The sequence below is a fragment of the Fringilla coelebs genome, assembly GCF_963513975.1.
Source record: "Fringilla coelebs genome assembly, chromosome: 2".
Taxonomy (NCBI): domain Eukaryota; kingdom Metazoa; phylum Chordata; class Aves; order Passeriformes; family Fringillidae; genus Fringilla; species Fringilla coelebs.
In genome coordinates this window covers 79,344,455-79,367,930 of record NC_140029.1, presented here as the reverse complement: position 1 = coordinate 79,367,930, position 23,476 = coordinate 79,344,455, and the positions used below count along the sequence as shown (strand labels likewise).

General features: G+C 43.8%; 1 protein-coding gene across 3 annotated transcripts in view; it reads right to left on the bottom strand.

The window, feature by feature from the left end:
- MTMR2 (myotubularin related protein 2) overlaps positions 1-23,476 on the bottom strand; it is a 62,827-nt gene that overhangs the window by 5,361 nt on the left and 33,990 nt on the right. For all 3 annotated transcript variants that reach the window (XR_014617005.1, XR_014617006.1, XM_084226418.1), the window contains exons 3-12: positions 19,918-19,993; positions 16,593-16,687; positions 16,305-16,415; positions 14,186-14,287; positions 13,414-13,497; positions 6,532-6,681; positions 5,523-5,711; positions 3,268-3,453; positions 2,219-2,425; positions 579-671 (exon numbers count right to left, since the gene is read on the bottom strand). Coding sequence is in view for 1 of the 3 variants with exons in the window: in XM_084226418.1 (XP_084082544.1) it covers positions 579-671; positions 2,219-2,425; positions 3,268-3,453; positions 5,523-5,711; positions 6,532-6,681; positions 13,414-13,497; positions 14,186-14,287; positions 16,305-16,415; positions 16,593-16,687; positions 19,918-19,993 (1,293 nt within the window). In the remaining 2 variants the exon portion in view is untranslated. The remainder of the gene's footprint in view (positions 1-578; positions 672-2,218; positions 2,426-3,267; positions 3,454-5,522; positions 5,712-6,531; positions 6,682-13,413; positions 13,498-14,185; positions 14,288-16,304; positions 16,416-16,592; positions 16,688-19,917; positions 19,994-23,476) is intronic.

Genomic DNA, 23,476 nt, shown 5'->3' with positions numbered 1-23,476 from the left:
TTCTCTCTGGATGGATGTGGTATGGTGTCATATGTAGTGGTATCCTTTTCTTCCATATATAGTGCCATCCTTCTTTTCCACTCCTCTTGGTTTAACCCAGGGTGAGCCTAGCTTTTTTTCAGTGACCATAGCTGACTTTTGTGTCACAGTAGATCCAAAAAAACCTTCCAGGTTCCATGTGCCTGGGAAAAAATCTAGGGGATGTCTCCTGGACTGTACCTTTGCCATGCCAGGTCTAAAGTGAGGCACTCAGCTCTGTACCTAACATTAAGAAGTGGCAGCAGTACATTTGCCTTCAGAAGAAGTTAAAATGAAACATGTTACAGGATCAGCTTGAGCAGGGGTAACAGGGATCTGTTGTACCCACCGTGCTACGGACTTACATTAGCAAGTGCTTTCAGGCTCTGTGCTAAACAGACTCCCAAAAAGCCTGCTGCCAGAATCAAAGCAACAGTACAAGCCCAGGAAGGAGAGCCTGCACAGGTCAGCTTGGAAACCATTTCTGTGTCCAGACACTGTGCAATGTCTCGGTGCACCGTGCGTGGCTCTGTGGACACGGGTGCCACCCAGCAGTTTACCTGTCTCGTCATTTGCCAGACGCAGTCGATGAACTGCAGGAAGACGGGAGAGCGATCTGCATCCGCGTGGTTCTTGTCCCCATGGCCGACTCTCTGAAAGAGCAGGACAAAGAACATGAGTCACACAGGGCTTCGTGGGGTCTGCTCTCAGTCACCTAAACCTTTACCAACGGCTTTTAAAAACTTCAGATGAGTCCTGATATTGCTTTGTCCATATCAGTGGGTAAAGGACAGCTACTCTCGTTGTCTTTGAAGTGAAAATTCTTTATGGGGATATTTTCATGCTAAGTTAAAACAAGAGTTGTTTGAGTAGAGGCTCCAGATGCTATGCTGGCACTGATTTCAGTTAATAGCTAAAGTTCAGAAGGCAGAAAAATGAGAATACTTTTTGCTTCAGTTGCAGCTGTTGTCCTGGCTACTTCAGTAGTAGAAGGGTGCTAGATGCAAACACTACCTACAGGCACAGCATGCGGCAATAACCGTCACGCAACACCTCGCGGCTTCCAAGAGCTGTACAAACACCAGCCCAGCCCATCTCCTGCCACCTCCAGAGAGGCAGCAATGACAGTATTCCCAGAGGCAGCCTCCAACCCTGACCGTGCTGTGTGGCCAACACATGTGAGGCACGACTCCTCAGAACTAGCACAGTACATCATTAATGATTATATATTACCTGGGAGCCCCAAGTACTGTACAAAGATAGAACAAGAACATGTAAGTAACAGAGATCCCTAAAACTGTTCTCCCCTCACCAAAGGAAATCACTGTTGGTATTTTCCTTGCCTAGACAGTGAAGAAGCTAAAACACTCATTGCTCAAATACCAGATAACAAGTTTTGCTGCAGTGGAACCTTAGTCGCTTTAGTGCCTCAGTTTCCCCACCTTCCTCAGAGCATTTGACAGTGCAACCCACCACTGCAAGTGCTGCACACAGGCCTTGTTCTAGCCCTTGCAAAATTAACAACCACTAGAGAACAAGAAAAACATGATAGGAACAAAGACTGAAAAGATACTATTGAAAGGCTCTCTCAATTCCCATCAGTGCAAACCATAACAAACTGCTGTGTCACAAGCCCACAAAGCTGCCTCTCTGCCAACTGCTAGAGCACAACCACAAACTTGGTCCAGGCTCAAACTGCTGCTCTTTCACCTAAATAATTAGAAGCTTCTCCAAAAATAAAGTGTGCCTGAAGAAATGTGAGGTCAAGGCTATAAACAAATTCCCAAACCTCTTCAATACCAAAGCATTTCTTAGATGATGGTGCCCAAGCAGTCTGAGAAAATGGACTGAACTGGAAAGAAAGACAAAAAATGCCCAGCGGTCTCTGCCAGCTCCCAGCAGAAATGCCAGCACCAAACCCAAAGCACACTGCTAGTTTAAGCCTAAGCATGGGAACATGACATTATCAGACACCTGAGACATTTAAATACCACCTGTTCCCTGTATCTAACCAATACAGTCCCAAGGAGGTTAAGAGGTGAATGGAATTTTGTAGAAAACAATAACACCAGCATTCACCCCTCTTCTGTGAGTTCAGCCAGGAAACTTCTCACAGGAAACGTTAAACTCCTCTCCTCTAAAATCCTTCAAGAGGGACACCAACTTTCTGTTCAGTGCCCTCCATGGGCTAGGGACTCACCAGCTGGAATCTGTGGCCGAAGCTCAGCCACTCCTTCTCCACGAGCACCTCAAAGCCCCGGATGGTGCGGTAGTAGCCGTCCAGCATGAGCAGGGCCAGCGAGGTGAGCTGGGCTGTGCGGTCCCAGCCGTCGCTGCAGTGTACCACCACAGATGTCTTCCCCGACTCCACTTTGTCAGCAATCCGAAGGGCTCCAGCAAGAATGAGCTAGGACAAGGGAAGAAACAAATTACAAAACCTCTTTGGAACAGAAACTAGAAATGAAAAATGGCTAGTGACAGCACAGGACAAACCAAGGGCTCTGCTTGCCTCAAGGAGAATGGTAAATCAGTTCCAACTACTTTATAACTAGGACAGCAAACTGGTGAACACATTTTCTGCTTCAGCAAGATGACGACACATCTAAACTGTAGTGTAGGCACAACTCTAGAAGAGCCCTTGCATAAAACTCAGTCCTTGGACAAGTCAAGATTTAAATGCAGGAGTGTATTGTGTCTGATAGGAATGGCCATCACCTTGCAGCTGCCCCAGGAGCAGATCTGCCCTGCCTGCATCAGCAGAGCAACAATGTAAGCTGGACATTTTTAGAAAAGAACATTATTTGAAGACCAGTATCTGGAGAAGCCAAAACATTTTGCCTCCTTATTCTAACTCGCTTGGATTCCTGAAAGGCTGAGAGGGCCCAAACTCCCAGCATTTTCTTGTCAGGGCCAGGCAATAGTGCCAGGATGTCAAGGAGACAAACCAAGAACTTGGAAACTCTGTGACTCCTGAGTTCTAAGCAGAGCTTTCTCAGTTACACGTCATCCAGGAACATCCTTCACTTCCAAAACACCATCTTTCAGTATTTCAGCCTCTTCTCTTGTCCCTCTTCTCATCTCCTTAAGATTCCTCACTCCAAACTCTACGGTTTTAAATGCTTATAAATGGAAAACAAATTCTAAGTCTTTAAATTTACAAGGAATTGAAAATCCTGGAGTTGATTCTGGATATCCTTCCCAAGGACTTGTGGTTACTCAGCCACGTGCAGTGGATGCAGACATGCGTACCTTGATATGCTCTAGCCAGTGAGTTGACTCTAAATTAGACAGCCAATGAGTCTCCTCGATATTGGGATACACAATTTCTTTCAGTTTTCTCAGCGACTCTCTCATAACATGAATGTTGTGAATATCCAGGAACACTAATTCTGCATTCTGATAGGCATCCTCGCTCTCATAGCCCCCTCCTTTAGCCTGAAGAACAAAATTCACATACAAATCATTAAGCAAAACCATATTTTGTACTTTATCCCAGTCATTTGTCCTGAGCAAACAACAGCTAACAAAATACCACAGTGGCTGGGCTATCTAAAGCAGGCAAAAACCATTGGCTTTATCTTACAGCTGGGAGCAAACATATACAGGCACACACTTTGTCTCTCTTCTGCAGTACCTAATGAGTGCTGTAATTTTTACCAAAGAATATCACATTACAAGCCTTCTTTTCCTCTGTAATTATAATTTATCCCCATTCAAGCTGTTAACTCATTACATTCGCTAATCTATCATTTAAAAATTTACCATACTATTACAGAGGAGGATAACCCACACACTAATTGCCTTCCCTAAGTAGTGGGAAAGGCAGATTAAAAAAAAAAAAAAAAGAAAAAAAAAGAAAAAATCTTTACTGCAACAAAGCAGCTCCACCATTAAAACAAAGCTTAAAGTGATGGCATGGAACACAATAACACAATTTCTAGAAGGGTAGAATGATGGACCCTAGGAATTACTGACCTGTCAGCCTCACCTTTGTTAGGCGTGGTGGATCATGGAACAGATCCTTCTAGAAGATATGCTAGGGCATGTGGAGGACAGGGAGGTGATTCAGGATAGCCAGCATGGCTTCACCAAGGGCAAATCCTGCCTGAGCAGCCCAGTAGCCTTCTATGATGGAGAGACTACAGCAGCGGACAAGGGAAGGGCCACGGGTGTCATTTACCTGGACTTCTGTAAAGCCTTTGGCACAGTTCCCCACAACATCCTTCTCTCTACACTGGAGATGATGGGCAGACAGTTTGATGGATGAGAAATTGGATGGTCACAGCCAGAGGGTAGTGGCCAATTGCTCAATGTCCAGGCAGTGACAAGTGGTGACCCTGAGGAGTCTGTATTGGCATTAGTGCTGTTTAATATCTTCATCAGTGACACAAACAGAAGGATCAAGTGCACCCTCATCAGATGTGCAGATGACACCAAGCTGAGTGGTACAGCTGACACTCCTGAAGGATAGGGTGCCATCCAGAGGGACCTGGACAAGCTCAGGAAGTGGGTCCATGGGAACCCCATGAAGTTAGCAAGACCAAGTGCAAGGTGCTGCACCTGGGTTGGGGCAATCCCTTGCATCAGCACAGGCTGGGGGATGAACAGATCAGAGCAGCCCTGTCCAGCACTTGGGAGTGCTGCTGAATGAGAGGCTGGACGTGACCCAGCCACAGGAACTCACAGCCCAAGAAGCCAATCCTGTCCTGGGCTGCATCCAAAGCAGTGTGGGCAGCAGGGCCAGGGAGGGCATTCTGCCCCTCTGCTCTGCTCTGCAGAGACCCCAGCTGGAGTGCTGCATCCAGCTCTGGGGAACCAGCACAGGAAAGACAGGGTCCTGTTGGATCAAAACCACAAAGATCATCAGAGGTCTGCAGCACCTCTCCTGTGAGGAAAGGCTGAGAAGGGAAGGGCCTGGAGAAACCTTATAGCAGCCTTCCAGTACTTAAAGAAGGCTTATAAGAAAGATGGGGACAGATGTTTTAGTTGGGCCTGTTGTGATAGGACAAGGGGTAATGGTTTGAAAGTAATAGAGGGTAGATTCAGACTAGATATAAAGAAGAATTTTTTCACAATAAGGGTGGTAAAACACTGGAGCAGGTTTTCCAGAACAGTGGCAGATGCCTCATTCCTGGAAACGTTCATGGTCAGATTGGACAGGGCTCTGAGCCCTGTTAGAGGAAGCAGTCTTTCAACCATGTGAATTGAAAAATGGTGATACACAAGGTCTAGGGTGCTAGAGTCTGACCTCAGTACTACTTCAATTTTTTTTTCCTTTCCAATGTCATTTTCCATTGTAAATTAATAGACTGGATCATCAGCAGTCACACTGATATCTTACAGATACCAGTGAAGGTATAAAAGTCTGTCTAGAGAATCAGATCATTGCATTCAGACTTCTTCTGCAGTGGAAAACCCTTGTGATCCTTAAGAATAATATGAAATGGTGGTGGGAAAAAAAATATTACATTCCCAGTTTTAGACAGAGGAAAAAGTTACCCAACCTTATTGGCTACAGCATTCACACTAGGCCTTGCATCAAATATGAAGATTTTATGGGACTGGGCATTAGAATCCATGATGGCTTGAAGGTACTTTTCATCTTCCTTGCTCCGCTTGCCACTCACTCCCACCATGGGCTGGCTACAGCGCGTGATTGTTGCTTGACTTTCTGGGTGAATCCATGACAAGACCTTCAGAAACAAATGGGAAATAAACAAAGTAAAAATGGGATTCATTAAACTAATGAAGTGAATTACCTGTAATGGCTTGCTCTGGGATTCTATATCAGGGGGTTCCAGAAGTCTGGATTCTATTACATCACAACTGAATGAAAGAAAGAACTCTTCTGTCTTTATTCATTCTGATGGCATTCCCAAAGTTTGAACAAACAAAAGGTGATCAAATTGTTTGAGTCTGACTCTTAAATATGATGCAGACTGTTTTTTCTGGCTGTTGTGTGAGTCAGTACACATGTACAACAGCCCTGTGTGAGTCAGGGCAATATCTTACTTTATGTTACACCATGTAAAAATTAAGCACTTAAGGAACAGACTGAATTTCCTATAGACTTGAGAAGTAAACCAGTACCTTTTCAGTTACCTCTGAAATAATCATCATAACAATGTGCTTTGTCTAAATTTCATTAAATAAATTCTCTCATCAAGACTATCACTACGTATTTCTCTGTCCTGAAAGTCAGAGTAGGCCAGACAATTGTAAACAGCCAAACAGGGCTGCCTTGTATTTCCCAGGAACTGAACTGAGATTTGGTCTGAGTTGTGCTAAATTATCTTATCTTCTAGTTTTGGTTTAGTCTACATCTCTTTCACAACAGTAGTTTCAGCGGATACTGTTGTTTTCTACGTCCTCAAACACGATGTTCTCACTTTTATTATCTTCTGACCATTAATTTGCTCCCTGGAATCTACTCAGCCTGATCTTGGTATTACTTATTGCCCAAAGGTATGTGTAACAAAACCACATCAAAGTGGCTTTTTCTGTCCCACTCACTGGTATGCGTCCTCTGGATCGGAAGGATGCCACTCTCTTTAACTCCTCGTCGGGAATGTTTACAGGCACAGCTAGAATGGCAGGGTACGTATCACACAGCTCGTAGCGCTCATTAATCTTGGTCAGCCTCCAGCTTTCATTGGGAATTCCCTAAAGAGGAAACTGCAGGTTAGCAAATCAGTTGCTCTGAGACCTCAGCACAGACAAATCCACAGACCTGAAATTCAGGGCAACTTTTGTTAATGAAGGTCATTCCGGGCTGGCACCTGAGAATGCATTATCTTGGTAACTTGCATTTCGTGTTTCTCCCCAGTGAGGTGGATGTTTTGCTCAAGTCACTGAAGAGCAGGGAAACTGGGCTTCAGGCAGGGTCACCAATGGCAAAGGGACTGTGGAGGCTACAAATGTAGCAACACAGGTGGTTCCCTTGAGCCCAACTTTAAGATACCTCCTGGTCTCATTATGGGCTTACAGGAGAGCCAGGAACAGGACAGAATGGGTGACCAACTCAGTCCCCTCATGGCATTTAGCTCAAATATGTTGGGTGAAAAGTGGAGTTACCAGACAGGATGGAGGGGAGGAGGAGAAGGGAGAACAGGCAGTAAAACACCTCAAAAAATTAGCCTAATTTGGGTTTAGTGCAGTGTTTGTGGCACAACTGTGCAAACCTCTAAAAACACCAAAAACTTAACAATTGTACATCTCTGTTTGCATGACTGTATGTGATGTGCAACTCCCACGCTTCCATCACACTAAGCTCTCTGGTTGAACTGAGGACTTGGGTTGGGAGAGCAGGGAATCTCCACACACACATCATAGAGCTCAGCATGCCGTGATGGAGAAGCCACTCAACAGCTTCCCAGACAGCAATCTCCAAGTAACACCCGAAGCACAATGGGGACAACCCTGACAACCTGCAGATATGGTTTGGCTGATGCTGGGAGGGAACAGACCAACAGGGAGTGGCTGGTGCAGCTGCCTGCAAGGAGAGATTTAAACAGACCCCTACTGCACCAGGGGTGAGCAATGACACAAAGCATCTCTGTGGGGGAAGACACATCTGCTGCAGCAAACATGGCCAGCCTGTGAAGCACCGAGTGTGTTTTAGGGGAACATCAACTCCTTACACAATACATGCCTCTGTTCTATTAAACACTATTCCATTTAAAAGCAGGGTGGTGGGACACTGATCACCACTGTCACAGCTCCCACAGGAAATAAACAGCACATCTCACACGGGTCAGATGAGCTGTGATAATTATGGCCAACCCACACAGACTGCGGCCAGTCTCCCATCCCAGTGGTGAGTCACGCTGTCAAAAGAGGTCATGGTTAGAAATCTGAGGGGAGGCCAGACCTTCTGTCTAGTATCAATCACACACTCTGCTTTCTGAACCACTGCTGTCCCATGGCCCTCCCTGGGAAGGCAATGTTACTACGAGGATCACCCCAAAAGCCTGAAGGAAAGCTAATTTTGGCCCAGTGTGAAGCCGAAGAATTGGCAGAACCAGACATCAAGCAGTGTGTATACACAGTTTAAGCAGTGAGTATACACAGTTCAAGCTTACTGATGGGTAAAACATGCTCAGAGGTCTACCTGCTGTACACAGCAAGGATGGAATCTGCTGGGCCACCAGCTCTGCTGCCCGCCAGGGAATAGCTAGTGCTTGCCAGTGACCAATCTGTTTACTACCTGCAAGTGGACTAATGGCTAATTAGTTCTCAGTCCTGTCCTAATAAGCACATGCAATGGATCCATAAGCAATTCCTGAAAATTTGACCTCCCCCAAATCTGAATGAAAATTATGCTGTCAGCACAGTCTTGGCAAGAAAAATGGGAGCTAACAAGCAGCTACATGAAAGAAAGGTTCCTTTTCATTTTACCCAGCAACTCTACCAATGCTCACGGAGAAGACCAAGGAGCAAGCACTGGAAAGCACCCCCTTCACAGTGCTGGATAGTGTGGCTTCAGAACACACTGCTTGGGCCAGAAGCGAGCTCTAAAGCTCTCCAAAGGTCTAAGTCTTTCAGCTGCCACACTGACAAATTCACTGAAGGAAATCTTTCCTCTGCAAGAGCCCAGACCAGAAAAAGATGCTGTGTGTCAGCATTCAAATTTCTTTTGACTTGTGGGGAATGTCTGCTTTTCCCTGGCCCAGGAGCCTTGAATCACAGCACCACCCAGAACGCTTTGGATTCGGATCGTGACTTTCTCTAAGGACTGGAAGCGAACAGAAATAAGCCAAGTGGGCTAGAAGAGAAGCTGAATTTGCATCTTCCTTGGACGTTTGCCATAATGCAGTGTAGCTTCTGCATTTATTCGTGCTCCTTCAGATTTGCCCTTTCTCCAGCTGGAATCAATAGAAAAAGCTAAACGTGATATAAAGCACACTGGTATTTCCTCATCTAAGATGCATTTCACTGCTTCCCGGTAAGTTGTAAGCACCCAAAAGCCTACTATGAAACAAAACTGTTACAGATGTAACTCAATAGGCCTCTGCAGGGTAAGGAGTGGCTCTGGGTGCTGCCTGCCTGTGCACCTGCAGGAATAACTCATGCACGCCTCCCTAAAAGCAGGCTGTGATCATCCTGCAGCTGCCAAGGCACATGGCATGTCCACATTAGTGACCAGAGACTTCTGCACAGGTCTGTCTTCTTCAGGTAAATCAATGCTGCTAGCAGCCCCTGATTCTAGGGGAATTCATATCTCTGGTGGATGCCAGAGGGCAAACTGAGGAAGGCAGCAAAGCCACATGTACAGTCATAAATTAAATATACCCATGACCATTCTCACTGAGCCTAGCTGAACCAATGCACCTCACATCTGTACTAACAAACTAATTTATCCTCCAAACAGGATATTTTGTCCAAAATGCCACTGATGATCCTTGACTTTGTGCGTGGATAAAGATGCTCTGATACACTCACTCAAAAGATGGATGGTAACAGCCTGGTCTATAGCTATGCCTGAAACTTGCCCCTGTGCTTGGGAACACTCCTTACAACTGTATCCTCTAACCATAGAGACACAGCCTTTGTGTCCTCTCCGCACACAAACTAGACTTGGTTCTCCTGTAGATAAGACATTCATACTTTACTGTAATGGCTTGAGTTTGGTTATCACTTGATTTACACTTGATGTTGCAGAAGGTGGAGTTTTTTTGCAGGGAAAAACTGTTGAAGACTAACCAGCACATCACTGACATCACCACCTCGCAAAGCACATGGTTAAGGTTAAGCACAAGAGGATCCTTCACTGACAGGAAAAAAGAAAATTCCTTGCTGTAGTTACAAGCAGTCACACGTCTCTATGGGATCAAGCAGATCCACTCTGAGCTTACACATGTAAGTGCACCTTGTTCTGCAGCAGGCAGCACAGGATACAGCTGCAGAGCCAAGCTGGTCCCTCTGCCATTTACTGAGCCCAGGCTGTGTCCACTCAGCACCAGAGAGCTGTGATCTGTTCTGCAGTAGAGACATACACAGCGTAAGCAGGACCTCAGTTAAACCATGGGACATTTACATTCAATCCTCACTTTGCTCCCCTAAGTTACACCCAACAATCCTCTGGAGCATGATGTTACCAAGCTCTACCTTTCCCACTCTGCTTGTATATTAATGCTGGATGCTTCTTTAATCCTCAAAACAGGTCAGTTCTTCTGAGTTATTAGTTTCTACATGTTTTCCCTGAAAGCAGCAACCACAGCCCTACACTGTGGCTCCCCAGTAGATATGACCAGAGCAAAGGATATTAGACAAGAATGACTTTTGTAGGGAAACATCACACAACTTCACAACCTCTTGTAATATTTTCCAAATGCTCCCCACCTTATTAAGGAAAATAAAGCTTTAAGTTACTCCAAAGGCATCTTAAGGACTTTTGGTTTCAAGTGAGTCTTATTCACTTTGCAATTCTGTTTTATATTCTGCCAGCCCATGTGTAATAAAAATCAGGGAGCAATTTCAGTTTTAAATTTCATTTGCCACATGTGATTCCATTTACCAACTAAATCTCAAACCTCTCTGAGTTCCTTTTGTTCTCTACAGGTTGTTTATTACTCCCCATAGTTTTACACAATCACAGATTTTTAATAAGTTACATATTTCCATCCTTCCCAAGAATGCTAACGGGGAAGTTAGGGGTTTACTGACTATCTTTTCTAATTGCTACTATCTCAACATATTTCTATTAATCTTAATAAAAATTGTAATAAATAAATAATAGCACACTCAAACTTGCCATGTCTACCAGTGTGGACATAGAAATTACCATGGATCCTGGTCTAAAAGTCTTTTCTGGATGCCTGATTGTTGGAGTTTACTTTTGCTCCACTCCCCTCCCCATATGTCTCTGCTCCCATAGGGAAAAGACTGACCTGGCCTAAGATAGAGCAAGTTAATGCCTGGCCATCCTGCTGGGCTGCTGATGCCCTAGGCCAGCCCTTCTCTAACAGTTTTTAAACCAATTCCAGAAGGTCCTGCTGACAGTGCATATGTCCTGCTTTTCTATTTCTGATCACAACTCATAGAGTCAGAGACAGGTAATCCCATTATCTGATTTGATGGTGCCAGTTTTGTTTCACTGTTAACGAATCCCTGCTGCCATTTCAAGACATAATCTTGATTTACTGTAGTATTTGTTATTGTTTTAGCAGAACCTGGTTGGATTAAGAAAAAAGGCTACGACACGCACACAGATAAATTGAACATCCATAGTTACAAATGCTGGAATTAAATAAACAGACTGAAATACCTAAAAGTTTTGGAGGGGACATAAAGCATCATGCTGCAGAACCTAAATCAATCTAACAAAAGGGATGAAATTCTCCTCCTGGCCAGATCACAACATAAACATCTACTGCAGTATGGCTTGCTTCTTCTTCAGCAGCTGGTGCTGGTCACTTTTGGAGATAAGGAACTGGAGCAGATGGATTGTGTGATCTGGAATGGTAGTGATCGTGGCCCATCGTGGGTGAAACTCAGAAAGGCTGCGGCTGTAAAAAATCCTGGATTTGGATTTGCTTTTGCAGTTACCAGTGTAAGGAAATGACCATGGGCTTCGGCACATGGACATTAGTTTGGTTTCTTGACAGAGAAGCAGTCAGGCAAGTTTGTCTTTCCCACTCACAAACAACAAAGAAGCAGACCACAGCAGAAGAACACACTACAGCAATGCCTCAGCTGTGTCACATCTTACACTCATTTTCTTTACAGAAAAGCCACGAAGAGATGCAAATCACAGGCATGCAAACACATGTATCCTTTCAACATGTCACCAAATTCCTGACAAATTTAAGGTGCACCAAATCACAGTATAAAAACTAATATGGACAGAAAAGCTTCTATCATAAAAACCGACATGCCAGGATTTAGAAAGTGGAATAATCCACACTGAAATTATCTAAGGTCACCCTTTCTTCTTTCCAGGTGTTGTAAAAATTTTTTTTGTACTTCACCTGTTTTGACTGATGCTTGGCTGAGTCAATGCTGTGCCTTCCAGGGAAGATTATTTTGATAGCACATGTATTCTTTTAGTTGTTACTCCAAAATTTTCAGCCCTACAAAGAAGTGCCTTGCTCAAATAGCTAGGGCTGCAAATCCTTCTCTACAAGCAGATCTTCCCATAAAATAACTACCAAGAAAGAGGTAAAGCCTAAACAAAGCAATAATCACTGCATTATCTGATCTTATGCTAAGGTCAAATTGACCTTAGAGACAAAGTGATTGCAAACTATTGGAGTTTGTCTTCACCAGGATTTTAGACTGTGGCATCTCACTGCAAAATACACTTTGCACTGAAGGCAGCATACAGTAAGATACAGTGAGATACATCTTGCTTCCCATTAGCAGTCTAGAAGCCAGCAATCTATCTTAGGCAGCTATTTTAGGAGAGAACAAATCACCCCCAACAGTGAAGCACTCTCTCCCATCTGTTAATGACAGGCCTGGATAACCAATTTAGAAGGCATGCCCAGCTTTTAGAAGGCTAGAGCTAGAAAAATGAATCCTTAGGTTTTGGATTCCAGGAATCAGATGAACAGCTAGGCTAGGACAGAGGTCTGGTTTTGTTTGATTTGATGAGAAAGACCCAAATAAATCTTTAAATTGCATGGTTTAAAATTTCTTAATTTTACAATAGAAAATTGGTTTTATTCTGATGGATCTGGAGGAGACAGAAGCTTATTGTGTCCAGAGCAAACGTGCCACCAAATCATGCTCCTTTTTCAACTCGAGAATTTTATGACAGGAGTGATTTCATTATAAGAATCAAAATTCTACCATCTTTTACTCCAAAGAGGACTACTCAAGATTTTACCACGGTATTCCTAATCAACAGCCTAATCACTATATAATTATTAATACCTTTGATACTCTGGACACACTAAAACTGTAAATAACAGTACCCTCTTGGCTGATCCCTATGCTGCGAAACCATGCCTAAGATAGTGAAGGCATTCTACACTAAATTTTTTCCTCCCAGATTGCTGTTTCAGATGGGGAAACCTTGAAAGAATTAAAACCAATACAAGCAAGCACTGAGGTGTGAAACTCAACAATGGGACGCGTGTGCCTGGAACATGCACCCTCCATTCCCCACTGCCAGCAGTACCTGATCACCAAGCCAGAGCATTAGTTTTTTCTAGCAGAGCCTAAAGTCAGCTCTCTGCCACCTGAGCTGATGCCCATCAGGGCATGCCTCTATCTCTAAAGCTGTAGTGCTCTCAACAAGCACTACAGTGTGAAGAACAACATCCTAACCAAGCCTGCACAGCATTTTTCAGCAGAATCATTCTCTGCTCCATGTAACCTGCAATTTTATCACTGCACAGACCCTTGTTTCTGAAGAGCAGAGGATGAGGAAGGATGTGGCACAATACCCACCTGTCTTCTGTACTCCCAAGTTGGGTCATATACTTTCCATCCATTTTCTGGGAAAACCTCTTTGTACTCAAAGGCAAAAAGTGGCTGAAAGAAAGAAAATTTACTTTTAAAGAGCCCACTCAGAGCCCATTTAAATGATGTTTGATATCTCAAATAGTAATTCATGTCTGACCCTTCTTTTTCCCCACCATCACTTTGATTTCAGGGTTTTATAAGAAAGATTAACACTCTCACTGTAGCAGGTAATTAGAACAACAATATACCTTCCAATATGTCCCTGATCTTGCCTGGCTATTACCTAGTACTTCACAGACAAAAGAAGTTTGTTATTAAGGAGAGAAGATAAAACTACTTAGGCAAGAATGCTCTTACAGATTAACAATCAGAGCCTTTCAACAAGCCTTTGAAACAACTGCAGTGTCATAACATTAGAGAACACGGGGGCTGCATTCCAGATTTGGGGCACTGCAGTCACCATTAGCTGTGAACCTCTGATGGATGTCACTGCTGTTTGAGTACTTTTCCTTTGTTACAAGGCTTTATCAGTAAGTTGTTCCACATGCATGAAACAAGGCACGTAACAGATTTTTCCTGCTGCCTATATGATCTAAACTGCTACAGAATTAAGTTTAAAACAGATTTGAAAACCAGCACTTCTCATCCCCCAAGAAAATGCACCCCACATGAATGCTGTATTAAGTAGATGGGACAGAACAAAACAGGTTACTGCTACTCTGTGTCTTTTGGCAAAAGCTGAAGAGAAAACACTTACCAGATTATTTGAAACTGGAAAAGCATATTTCATTAAGTTCTCAAATATGGATCGTCTAGTTCTCCCTTCAGGCTTATGAGCAAACCGCAAGTTTCGAATATCCTAGGGGAAGAAAAAGGGAAATCAAGTTGCAAATTTCTGAACCACTTCAAAATCCAAGGAAAATCCAAAAGCCAGAATTCAAAACGGGGTCACATGACAATGCTCCTTCTAGCACTGATTTAATACTATACTTTGAACAACGTTGTGTCGCAATGTTGGGTTTGGTTGAGGGGGTTGTCTACAGCCTCCAACAACAGCAGAGCAGCTGAGGGAGGGCACAGCTGTGCCTGACCACTGCATCTTGCCTTCACATGAAGCTCTCCACCTGCTGAAAGTCTTTGTGAGAGCCCTGCTCAGGAAAAAGCTATGTTTGACTGGCAGGACTTTGTGAGACAGACATCCTTGGCTGTCACTGAGCTCTCACATCAAGCAGTGCCATAAGACCACTGGTGGGGATGGCCTAACAAAGTACCTCCACAGAGCTACTGCATGCAGGGGCCCCAAGAAAAGCCAGCTGGTGCAAAGCATCCAATGCCATCTCCCTTTAAAGCTTCCACCTCTCAGAGCACTCAAGAGGATGTCTTGAAACCAAGAACTCCTCCACTTTGCGCAGCAGCACAGTTAAGACAAAAAGTGGTCATTCAGGACCTCCTTTCCATAGTCATCTACAAAATCAAATTTGGAAAGCAAATAAAACATCTCTATGTTTTTCCAGCCAAGCCTGCAACTAAAATGCTTGCAGTAAAGAGTCTAAAACTCATCAACAGGAAATGAGCTATCAAGTTCAAGTACATGAAGATGGTAGAACAAGTCAGAGAATGAGATAAACAGCTGAAGACTTTGCTTCCTCACAGGGATTACATGACTGGTCTTAGAGAACTTTTCAGGATGCATAAGATGTATCTGTACCACTCTGTTATTGCACTGAGCTGCTGTGCATATCCAGGTGAAGCAGGCTGACATATATAAATATGCTATAAAGGGCCAAAACACCCATCCTATAGTTCGTGCCTGAGTTTCCCATACAGGGAAATGATATAGCTCACTCCAAACCTGACCAAGTGTGCTTATAGACAAAATGGCTGAGGATTAGGAATCCAGATCAAAACAGGGACCAAATTAACTTGCCAGCACAAGCACCCCACCCTATGTTAGCTGGGGCAGATTATGACTCTCATAGGACAAGGGAGCAGCTGGATTATTTGGTACAGATTGCAGTAACTGGTCTTGACTCAGCACACCCACAGCTTGACAGTCTGCTTAGCTTCCTGGTGCCTCAAAATCACAGCAGTGACCAGAGCACTTTGGGATTCCTATTCATTCCTCCATCTGCTCTTATCCAGCATCCCTTTAGCACTGAGGGGCTCTGACAAGCTCTAAGCAGCCCAAGACCTACAAGGTTCTGAATCCAGCTCTTCCTATGTGCTCACTGAGGGAAGCAGAAGGGCCATGCCATCCAGAGATATGGATTTAGGAGGGGAGATGGCAGCTTTATCTACTTTGTGGGTCTATAGTGAGCAGACAGGAGGAGGAAAATTGTTAATTTTTACTGCAGTGTGTTTTTTCAGTTATTCCAAGGGTTCTTGAGAGGCACATGTGAAATATGTACTGCCTTGAAAGAAATGAAAGAACAACCCGAGGAGGACTGAAGGCTACTCACTAGTCCCTCATGGTAAAGCACTGCAGTAGGTGGCCATGAGCTAATGAGTTAGGGGGGAAACATGCCCCTTTCTTGCTCTCAAAATGCAAATGAGTGAAAGGCCTACCAAATTCCACAGTAACTGGGGTCTACCTAGAGTAAGTCTGGTGGGCAGCCCTGAGAAACGAGGATGCAGGCCTACACTTCCATGATGAAGGAAAGCTATTGCCCAGCACAAAGCCTGAAAAAAGGTTTGGATCTCTTCTCAAATGAGTGGAGTTAGAGAATAATGAATACTACTTTTAAAATTGTGTTTTTTGACATCTGTGAAGTCATACTGACTGAAACATTTTGCAGAACTTCCTATGGTACTACAGACACAACCTTTAAAAATATATGTTCCCCTTTCCCTATTGTAAAACACAGATAAAAGTTTACCTTGCACACAATCTCCAGCCCATATGAATTTTCACCACGACTGGAAGCACCTCCAATCTTCTCCACTCTGTTGATTACACCTAAAGATGCATCTAGGACAAAAGGAGGGTCCTGTAGACAGTTGAAATTTGTGAGTTTAAAAAGGGGAGGGGGAAAAATCCCCAGCTCCTGCTCCTTTACGTCTATATTCCCAAACATATAGCCACATTTCACACAGAAATACTCTCAAACAACACCCAGGTCTAAAGATTGAAAAGGTAGCAAAAGCAGATTATTTCAAAAGCTTACCCGTTCCATGCTTTTAAAATACAGTCTATAATTGGTAACAGTAAGGGTTCCTCTGATTGCTCCAGTGAAGGGGCAGATGTAAGTAACATCCTTAGCTTAAGGGAAAAAAAAGAAAAAAAGTAAAGAAGAAGTTGTTAATTTCACAGTTAGTTTATGGAAGAAAAGTTATGCCAGCAACAATATTCGTGGGCTCTACCTTGCAGATCATGAAATTAAAACAAGCTTAATCTGTGGTTCTAGCCTACAGCTAACCTGCAAGTTTCAGTTCTGTGGAGAAGGTAAGAGTTTGGGTAGAGACAGTACCGTCACCCAGAGCCCTACATTTGCACAAAACTGCTACCCCTGTCAACAGGCCAGTGTTTGGTGCAAACTGCTTGCTCTTACTGCCAGTAGCTGAGAACATCATGCATGAAAAGAAGAGACCACTCGTGCCTGAATGCACACATCTGAAGCTGACAACAATCTGCATAAAAGCTAAGGATTGTGCCCAAGATGGTTTGTGCCACCAGGGGCAGGAGAAGGCAGTTCTCATACATGTGGGTTTTTGGATGCTTGGGTCCTTGTGTACACCTTTGCACGTGGAGCCAGCCCTGGGATGAAGGCCCTCATGCTAAAGGCCAGCAGAGCTACAGTGATTTGCAGGAGCCATGAGTCTGTGTAACAGCCAGCTGCCGGTGATCTTAGGTCTGAAGTCAGCGATCAAGTTACTCTGCACAATTCAATTATTTTTGAGCCTGAGTGACGGTGACTCAAAACAGTCCCCTTCTTAAATGGCCTCAAACATTTCTCACTTGTTCCAGCAAAGGGAAAGAGGTGCTGCTGGCTTTCCACAGCAAACACCTCTAACTCCCCTTCTGTTTTATATCACTTAAAAATGCCAAGATTTAAGTTGTTGCCTCCTCACCTCTGCTGCCTATCACTTCTTCTGCCACTGAAGCAGTTGTCTGGCTTACACTATCACCAACGAGTAAGGACACCCCTCAAAAACAGAGAGGAGACCCACTGAGCTGCCAGATACATGAAAAAATTCCCTGGATCATCTGAATAACCTCAAGCCTCCAAGCCCGAGGGGATCCATTTTGCAAGGGCTATGTCAGGAGGATGGCTTGCCTCCCACCCAGGAGCCAGCCACCATGAGCATGAGGTGTGAGGTTACTGGGGTGTCAGAATGGGAACCTAAATTTCTTCCATCTTTATCCCATGAGATTTAGCCCAGAGAGGGAGAGAGAAGAAGTCTGCCTTATTCCAGGGCACTGGCAATTTATGTAACTAAATCATCCTCAAGTCAGTTCTGCTTCTGCATTGTCTTCATTGACTCTAAAGATCTGGATGTGGAGAAAGATCCTTAAAACATCAGAAGTGACTAATTTGGAGCAAAATATGCAGCACACAATATCTGGTTAAAAAGAAATAAAAGATACGTATCTATAAAAAACATGCTAGTAATTCCATTCTTTATTTATTTATATAAATTTACATGTATTTGTTTGAAGGACAATTAAACACAAAATGCTTATAGCCATTTCTAATTAAACCAAGTGCTTCATTAGAGTCCAATTATTAATCACTTCTTTTCAAAGACTAGTTTGACAGAGGTTTGAAAGCAGACTCAGGAAGCATAACAAGGGTGAGGGCAGCCCGCCTAGTTTTTCCACTGGAGTTCCCATTATTCAAAATGTAATTTTGAAATGCTTAAAAAGACCTCAGCAAAATCCACTAATAAGAAAAGCATGCATTTACATCTAAAAAGGAGCAGGATTTCTGGATAAAGAGGAAAGGTGCTAGAAAAATGTTTTCCAGGTAAGGAACCCCAGGCACGATCTCAAACACTGGCCTTGCCAGCGGGTAAGCCACACCACCTCTCACATTTGCATTTTATTAGCCTGGTTTCCTAAGGAAACAATTTTACTTAATTACACTGCGCATGTACAAATGTACCTACACACATGGCTTGTCTGACCTTAACCCTGCCACAGCTGTATGATTTCAGCAGGCTCTACTTGATAAACAGGGATCTCCGAGGCATTAAAGTGCTTCACTGTTTGTGAGAACGAATGCCAGGTGTAATAGAGAGGTTGTAGTGGTGCTATCACCACGGGAAAGCCTAATGAGCTCAGCCTTTGGTATGTATAAGAGAATACATATGGGAGAAAGAAACTGGAAACCAGATTTATTAATTCCCCTGCTTGTGGAATTCCTGTCTTTTACAGGCCAATCTTACCCTAGATTATTGAGTTGGCTGAAAATATTTTTTCTTCCCTTCCCTGTAAAATACAAGGAGAATTACATTTGCCTTTCTTCACACTTTTAACAGGAAACAATTATTGCTGATGAATAACAAAGATTTCCTTTTTGATGCCTTTAGCTTCTTGCTAGAACAAGCAGCTGCTGTCTGGGCTACTCCAAAAGCCATCCAGTCTTATAGATTTACGTGGCTCATCACACCATTCGCCAACAGAAAAAACACGGGTAACTCTGACCTCTTAAACCATTCCCTAGGAACTTTTCAAAATACCTCCTCACTGTCAGAGCTAATAGCACCTGTGGAGCGAGTTAGATATCAGTCTGCAGTGTATGCTTAGAGTACGAGTTCAAAGTCCTTAGGACTCTGAGGAAAGAGGCTGAGAAAAAAGATTAATTATGGAGGTGGTTGTTTGGAGGTTTTCTTGTTTTTATATTGCTGTTGACAAGTGCATCTTTTTTGTGAAGTATTTTCAATTTTCATTTTTTGATTTTTTATGTTTAGGACTGAAGTTGCACTCTTACCATTTTAAGGGGATGGCAACATGTTAAAAAAGCAAATGCAAAATCTTTCACAGAAAATTAATCAAGAGGCTTACTCAAGCCTTCAGAATGGAGAGCATCAGCAAATCTGATGCATGCCAGAACGTCCGGATAAAAAAAGAAAAAAACCCATCCCCCATCACAGTAAATTCCCCGCAAAGCAGTGTATCCTTTCCTAAAGCCCATGACAGAGATTTGACACATAATTGTGCTGTGTCAGCCTAGGAAGTTACCCTGTGGCAAGGACAAACTGAAACAGTTGATCCATGTCCTCTCAGGAGGCAGCAAATGCAGAGCTGTACAACACACCCCATCACTCACGGCAAGAGCGTTGAATTGCTTTGTACTTGCTATGTGCTAGAAGAAGACACGGTTACCTTGGCCCATGTGCTGTGCAATTGCTCAATTAATGAAACAATCTGATCATGGCTCCCAAAACATCTGCAATGTGCTGTTGTTGGTCAGTGACCACCAAGATATTTTGCTCTACGGATATTCTACTGTTTGTCAGCAAACAATAAGGAAGTTCCTCTTCACGTACCCATGTCTTTAATGGTCTCCCCTGGCAGCAAAGGTGGCTCTTCCATTTCAGCCAATTTATTGGCCTCCCTCAGGACCTAGGCAAAAGATACAAGTACAAACAGAAATTCATTATGTTTTTATAAACCAAGAAGTTTACACTTACAGGTCAACAGTATCAAGGACAACAAATATTCAAAGATCTTGAAGTACTGCCTAGGGTCTCTTCAGAGGCCAACACCAGGCTCTGTACTTTGGCAGCACACTTCCAAGGTGTCCTTTCATGCTCCAACCTTCTCTTACCCAGGCCACCTTCACAAGTCAAATTCCCGCACAGTTATGGACAGAACAAAGGAATCGGTTCCTTTTCCAGTTGAAGTGCTCAGTGATTACCACAATATTCAGCAGAGCAATTTCTAGTTTACACTGAGGAAAACTGAAAAGGACACTTTGGTCACTCCACTGCGCTCATTGAGGGTCCCACAACTGCAAAAGTCCTGAAAGTCCTGGCTTGACTCAGTTACAAAGGTATTTTGACAGGTATATATAGGAGGTACAGTTTTGGTTTTTTCTTTTTGGCTGCCAAATGATCCCTTCTTCACCTTCCTTTGGGTTCATGTTATACCACAGAATATGACTTCTCAGACCTCTGGTTGCAGTTACACAAAGGTTTTCACAAGAACAGCTGCTGTCATGGGCAGATGGACATTTTAGGAAAGCACGGCTGTAACCAGGAAAGCATAACCTGAGGTCTAAATCTGTAAGAACTAGGAGAGAAATGCAAATATAAGTGATCAAGATTAAGGCTAAGTTTGTGTGGCCAAATGTAGTTGGATTTAATCATGTTGTCCCTGCCTCAAACTGGACAAATGACCACAAACTCAGCAGTACAGTTTGCTGAACCTCTTAAAACAGAGAGCAGGTAAGTTAGTCCGGACTCTGCTTCATGCTATAGCAACCACAAATCTTTGAGTTCAAGGTTGGCATGTGTCCCACCTGGTGAAGACAGGCAGAGGGAGCTCATTGCTGCTCACAGCTGAATGTGCAGGCTCGCCCAAAATGTCTTTTTTATCATAATGCAAGGAAAGGGAAAAAAAATTGCTTCAATTTGGTATCAGGAAATCCCTGCAAAGAAAATTCAAAGACATAGCCTAGAGTGGCATTCTAGAACCTGACACGTCTGTGGTCAACTTTCATGTAGGATCAAGCCAGAGGGAGAGCCTCAGGGAAGAAAAATTTCCTAAACTATGCAAAAAAAAAAAATTGGAAACAAACCCAAAGAAAGCCCTTGCCACAATAAGAGCACATTCCAGCATTTTCACACAACAGATTGATGCATAGATGAAAAGATTAACAAGATCAAAGCCTTCTTGAGAACAAGATGTACATTTTAAAAAATGCATTCAAAAGACTCTTAGAAAAAAAATTAATAATAAAAGCAAGTACAGTCCTGGCTTCCTAACAGAAATCTCCCAACTGCACCCACTTGGATCAGGTCTTACCAGGGAGGCTGTCAGAGCAGCTGGGCTGGGGTCCACAGGATGAGTAAGGAGAGGTCACCATTGACAGAACTCACACTGGCAGCAACTTGCCAGGAAGCTTCTCTTCCCCCACATCAGCAACATCAGTAAAAATAAGGTTTTGCTGGTATAATGAGCAGAAATCGATGTTGAGGACTTCTTGTCAGCACAGCTGTGTTGGCCAAAGATCACACACCCCATCAAAGCCCTGATTGAGGGCCTCCCTGACAAAAGCCTGTGATGTAGACCCACTCTCAACTCCTGTGCGTCCAATTTTGCACTTGAGTAACAGCCCTGAAATTAGCAGGGTAACATCTGGATTATGATAAATGAGATGGAAGCTTCTGGCTAATTAGCCCATAACTGGTGGTCATCTTTTTGGCCTTTTGTCTTGGAAGGACATGAGTGAAAATACACTCTGCATTCAGAACAAGATCACAGCTTCTTTGAGAAGGTCCGTACCCCACACGGGCAGCAGCTGCTGCCAGGATCACTTCGGTCAACAGCTGGACTCACTGCTCTCCTGCAGATGTCAGCGGGAGCACGTCCAGCAGTAAACACTTGGGAGACTGGGTTGTATCTCAAGCCAAAACAAATATGAGGTAAGACACATAGAAAGCACTGGGTATGACAAACATCTGCTGAGGTGGCAGAGGTGGGTAGTGCTCAGGTGGGTTTTAAACCCTGTCCTGCAGTGGGGGAGAGAAGGAGGGAATAGGCAAGCAGTATGAGACAAGGACCTCCATGTCAACATCATTCTCTGTAGACAAGGTTGAAAGCCTTTTCAGTTTAAAAAGTGTCTCTTCTAGGTCTAATAAAATCCATCTGCTCACTCACACTTCTCTGAAATGTCCCCAGGATCAGAGGAAAGGGTTAGCAATCCAAACCTGTGCTCACTTCAACCTGGGGCAGCAGATGGCTGGCTTCCTGGAAGCACAGCACCTCAGGGTCGGCCTCCTTGCCTCCCCTCTTATTATTTCGGCGTTTTTTTGCTACAGTCTTGAGGACTAAATTCATTTTCACCACCCCTCAAGTGACTTCAGCACAGTACCTATCTCAGGTAACAAAGCACTGACTCCATGGTGATTTCAAAGGTGGAAGCACATAACCCCTGGAAAACCGCCATCCTTTCCACGAGGCTGAGACAGACATGCTCAGAAAGCCCAGGACAAACACTCCTCTCTGTTGTGCCAGACTATGCACTGTCTGCTCAGCACTAGATTTTGAATGAGCCTCTAGTTGGACCACTGGCACTTGACAACCAACCTGGCAGAAACCAAGAAATGAATGGTAGGCATTTTCCTGAAACCCACTTCCATCAATGGAATTAAAAAATTGATAAATTGATTCAGAGAAATACAATCTGTGTGGGACTGCAAATGCAGGCAGCAGAGAGGAGAAAACATCTGCAGCACCAGCCAAGGACAGGGGCCACCAGCAGGTAAGAAAAGTGGGTGGATAAGAGAAAAGGAGTTTTGGAAACAGATCAAGGAGAAAGAATGGTCTGGGACAATGCACATGAAGCTCTGAGATGTCAGTGTCATAAATGGGCCCTTTGCGCCTTATATGACTAAGGAGATGACATGAAAAGCCCTTCCATCTTACTGCCAATCTTCCTCTCCCCCTCAAAATCCAAAAACGGTTCATTAAACTGTGAGAAAAATCTTTTTTTGTACATTAGCCTATTTTCAAGACTCTAAAAATAACACTCTTGGGCCCAAATTTAGCCCTCTGCAAACCTTACAAAATTAAATTAAGAGCACCAGTAAGGCGAGGAAGCAGGAAATAGAGCCAGGGACACGACTGCGGCAGCCTGGCTGCAGGGAGGGGACGGCAGCTGCTGATACATAAATGCTACTGAGGCAGGTACCACACATCCCTGCAGCTGAAATGTGCCACCTCCATGTGCCTCAGCCTTTGAAATTGTTCAGTGGGAATAAAACCAAAGAATTCTTAAGAGATCTGCAATGAAGAACACGCCAGAGCTGGGCGAATCATTATTACTTAGGAATAGGACCGCAATGACTTAGAGTTACGCATTAGAAGCTCTTTCTGCCACAA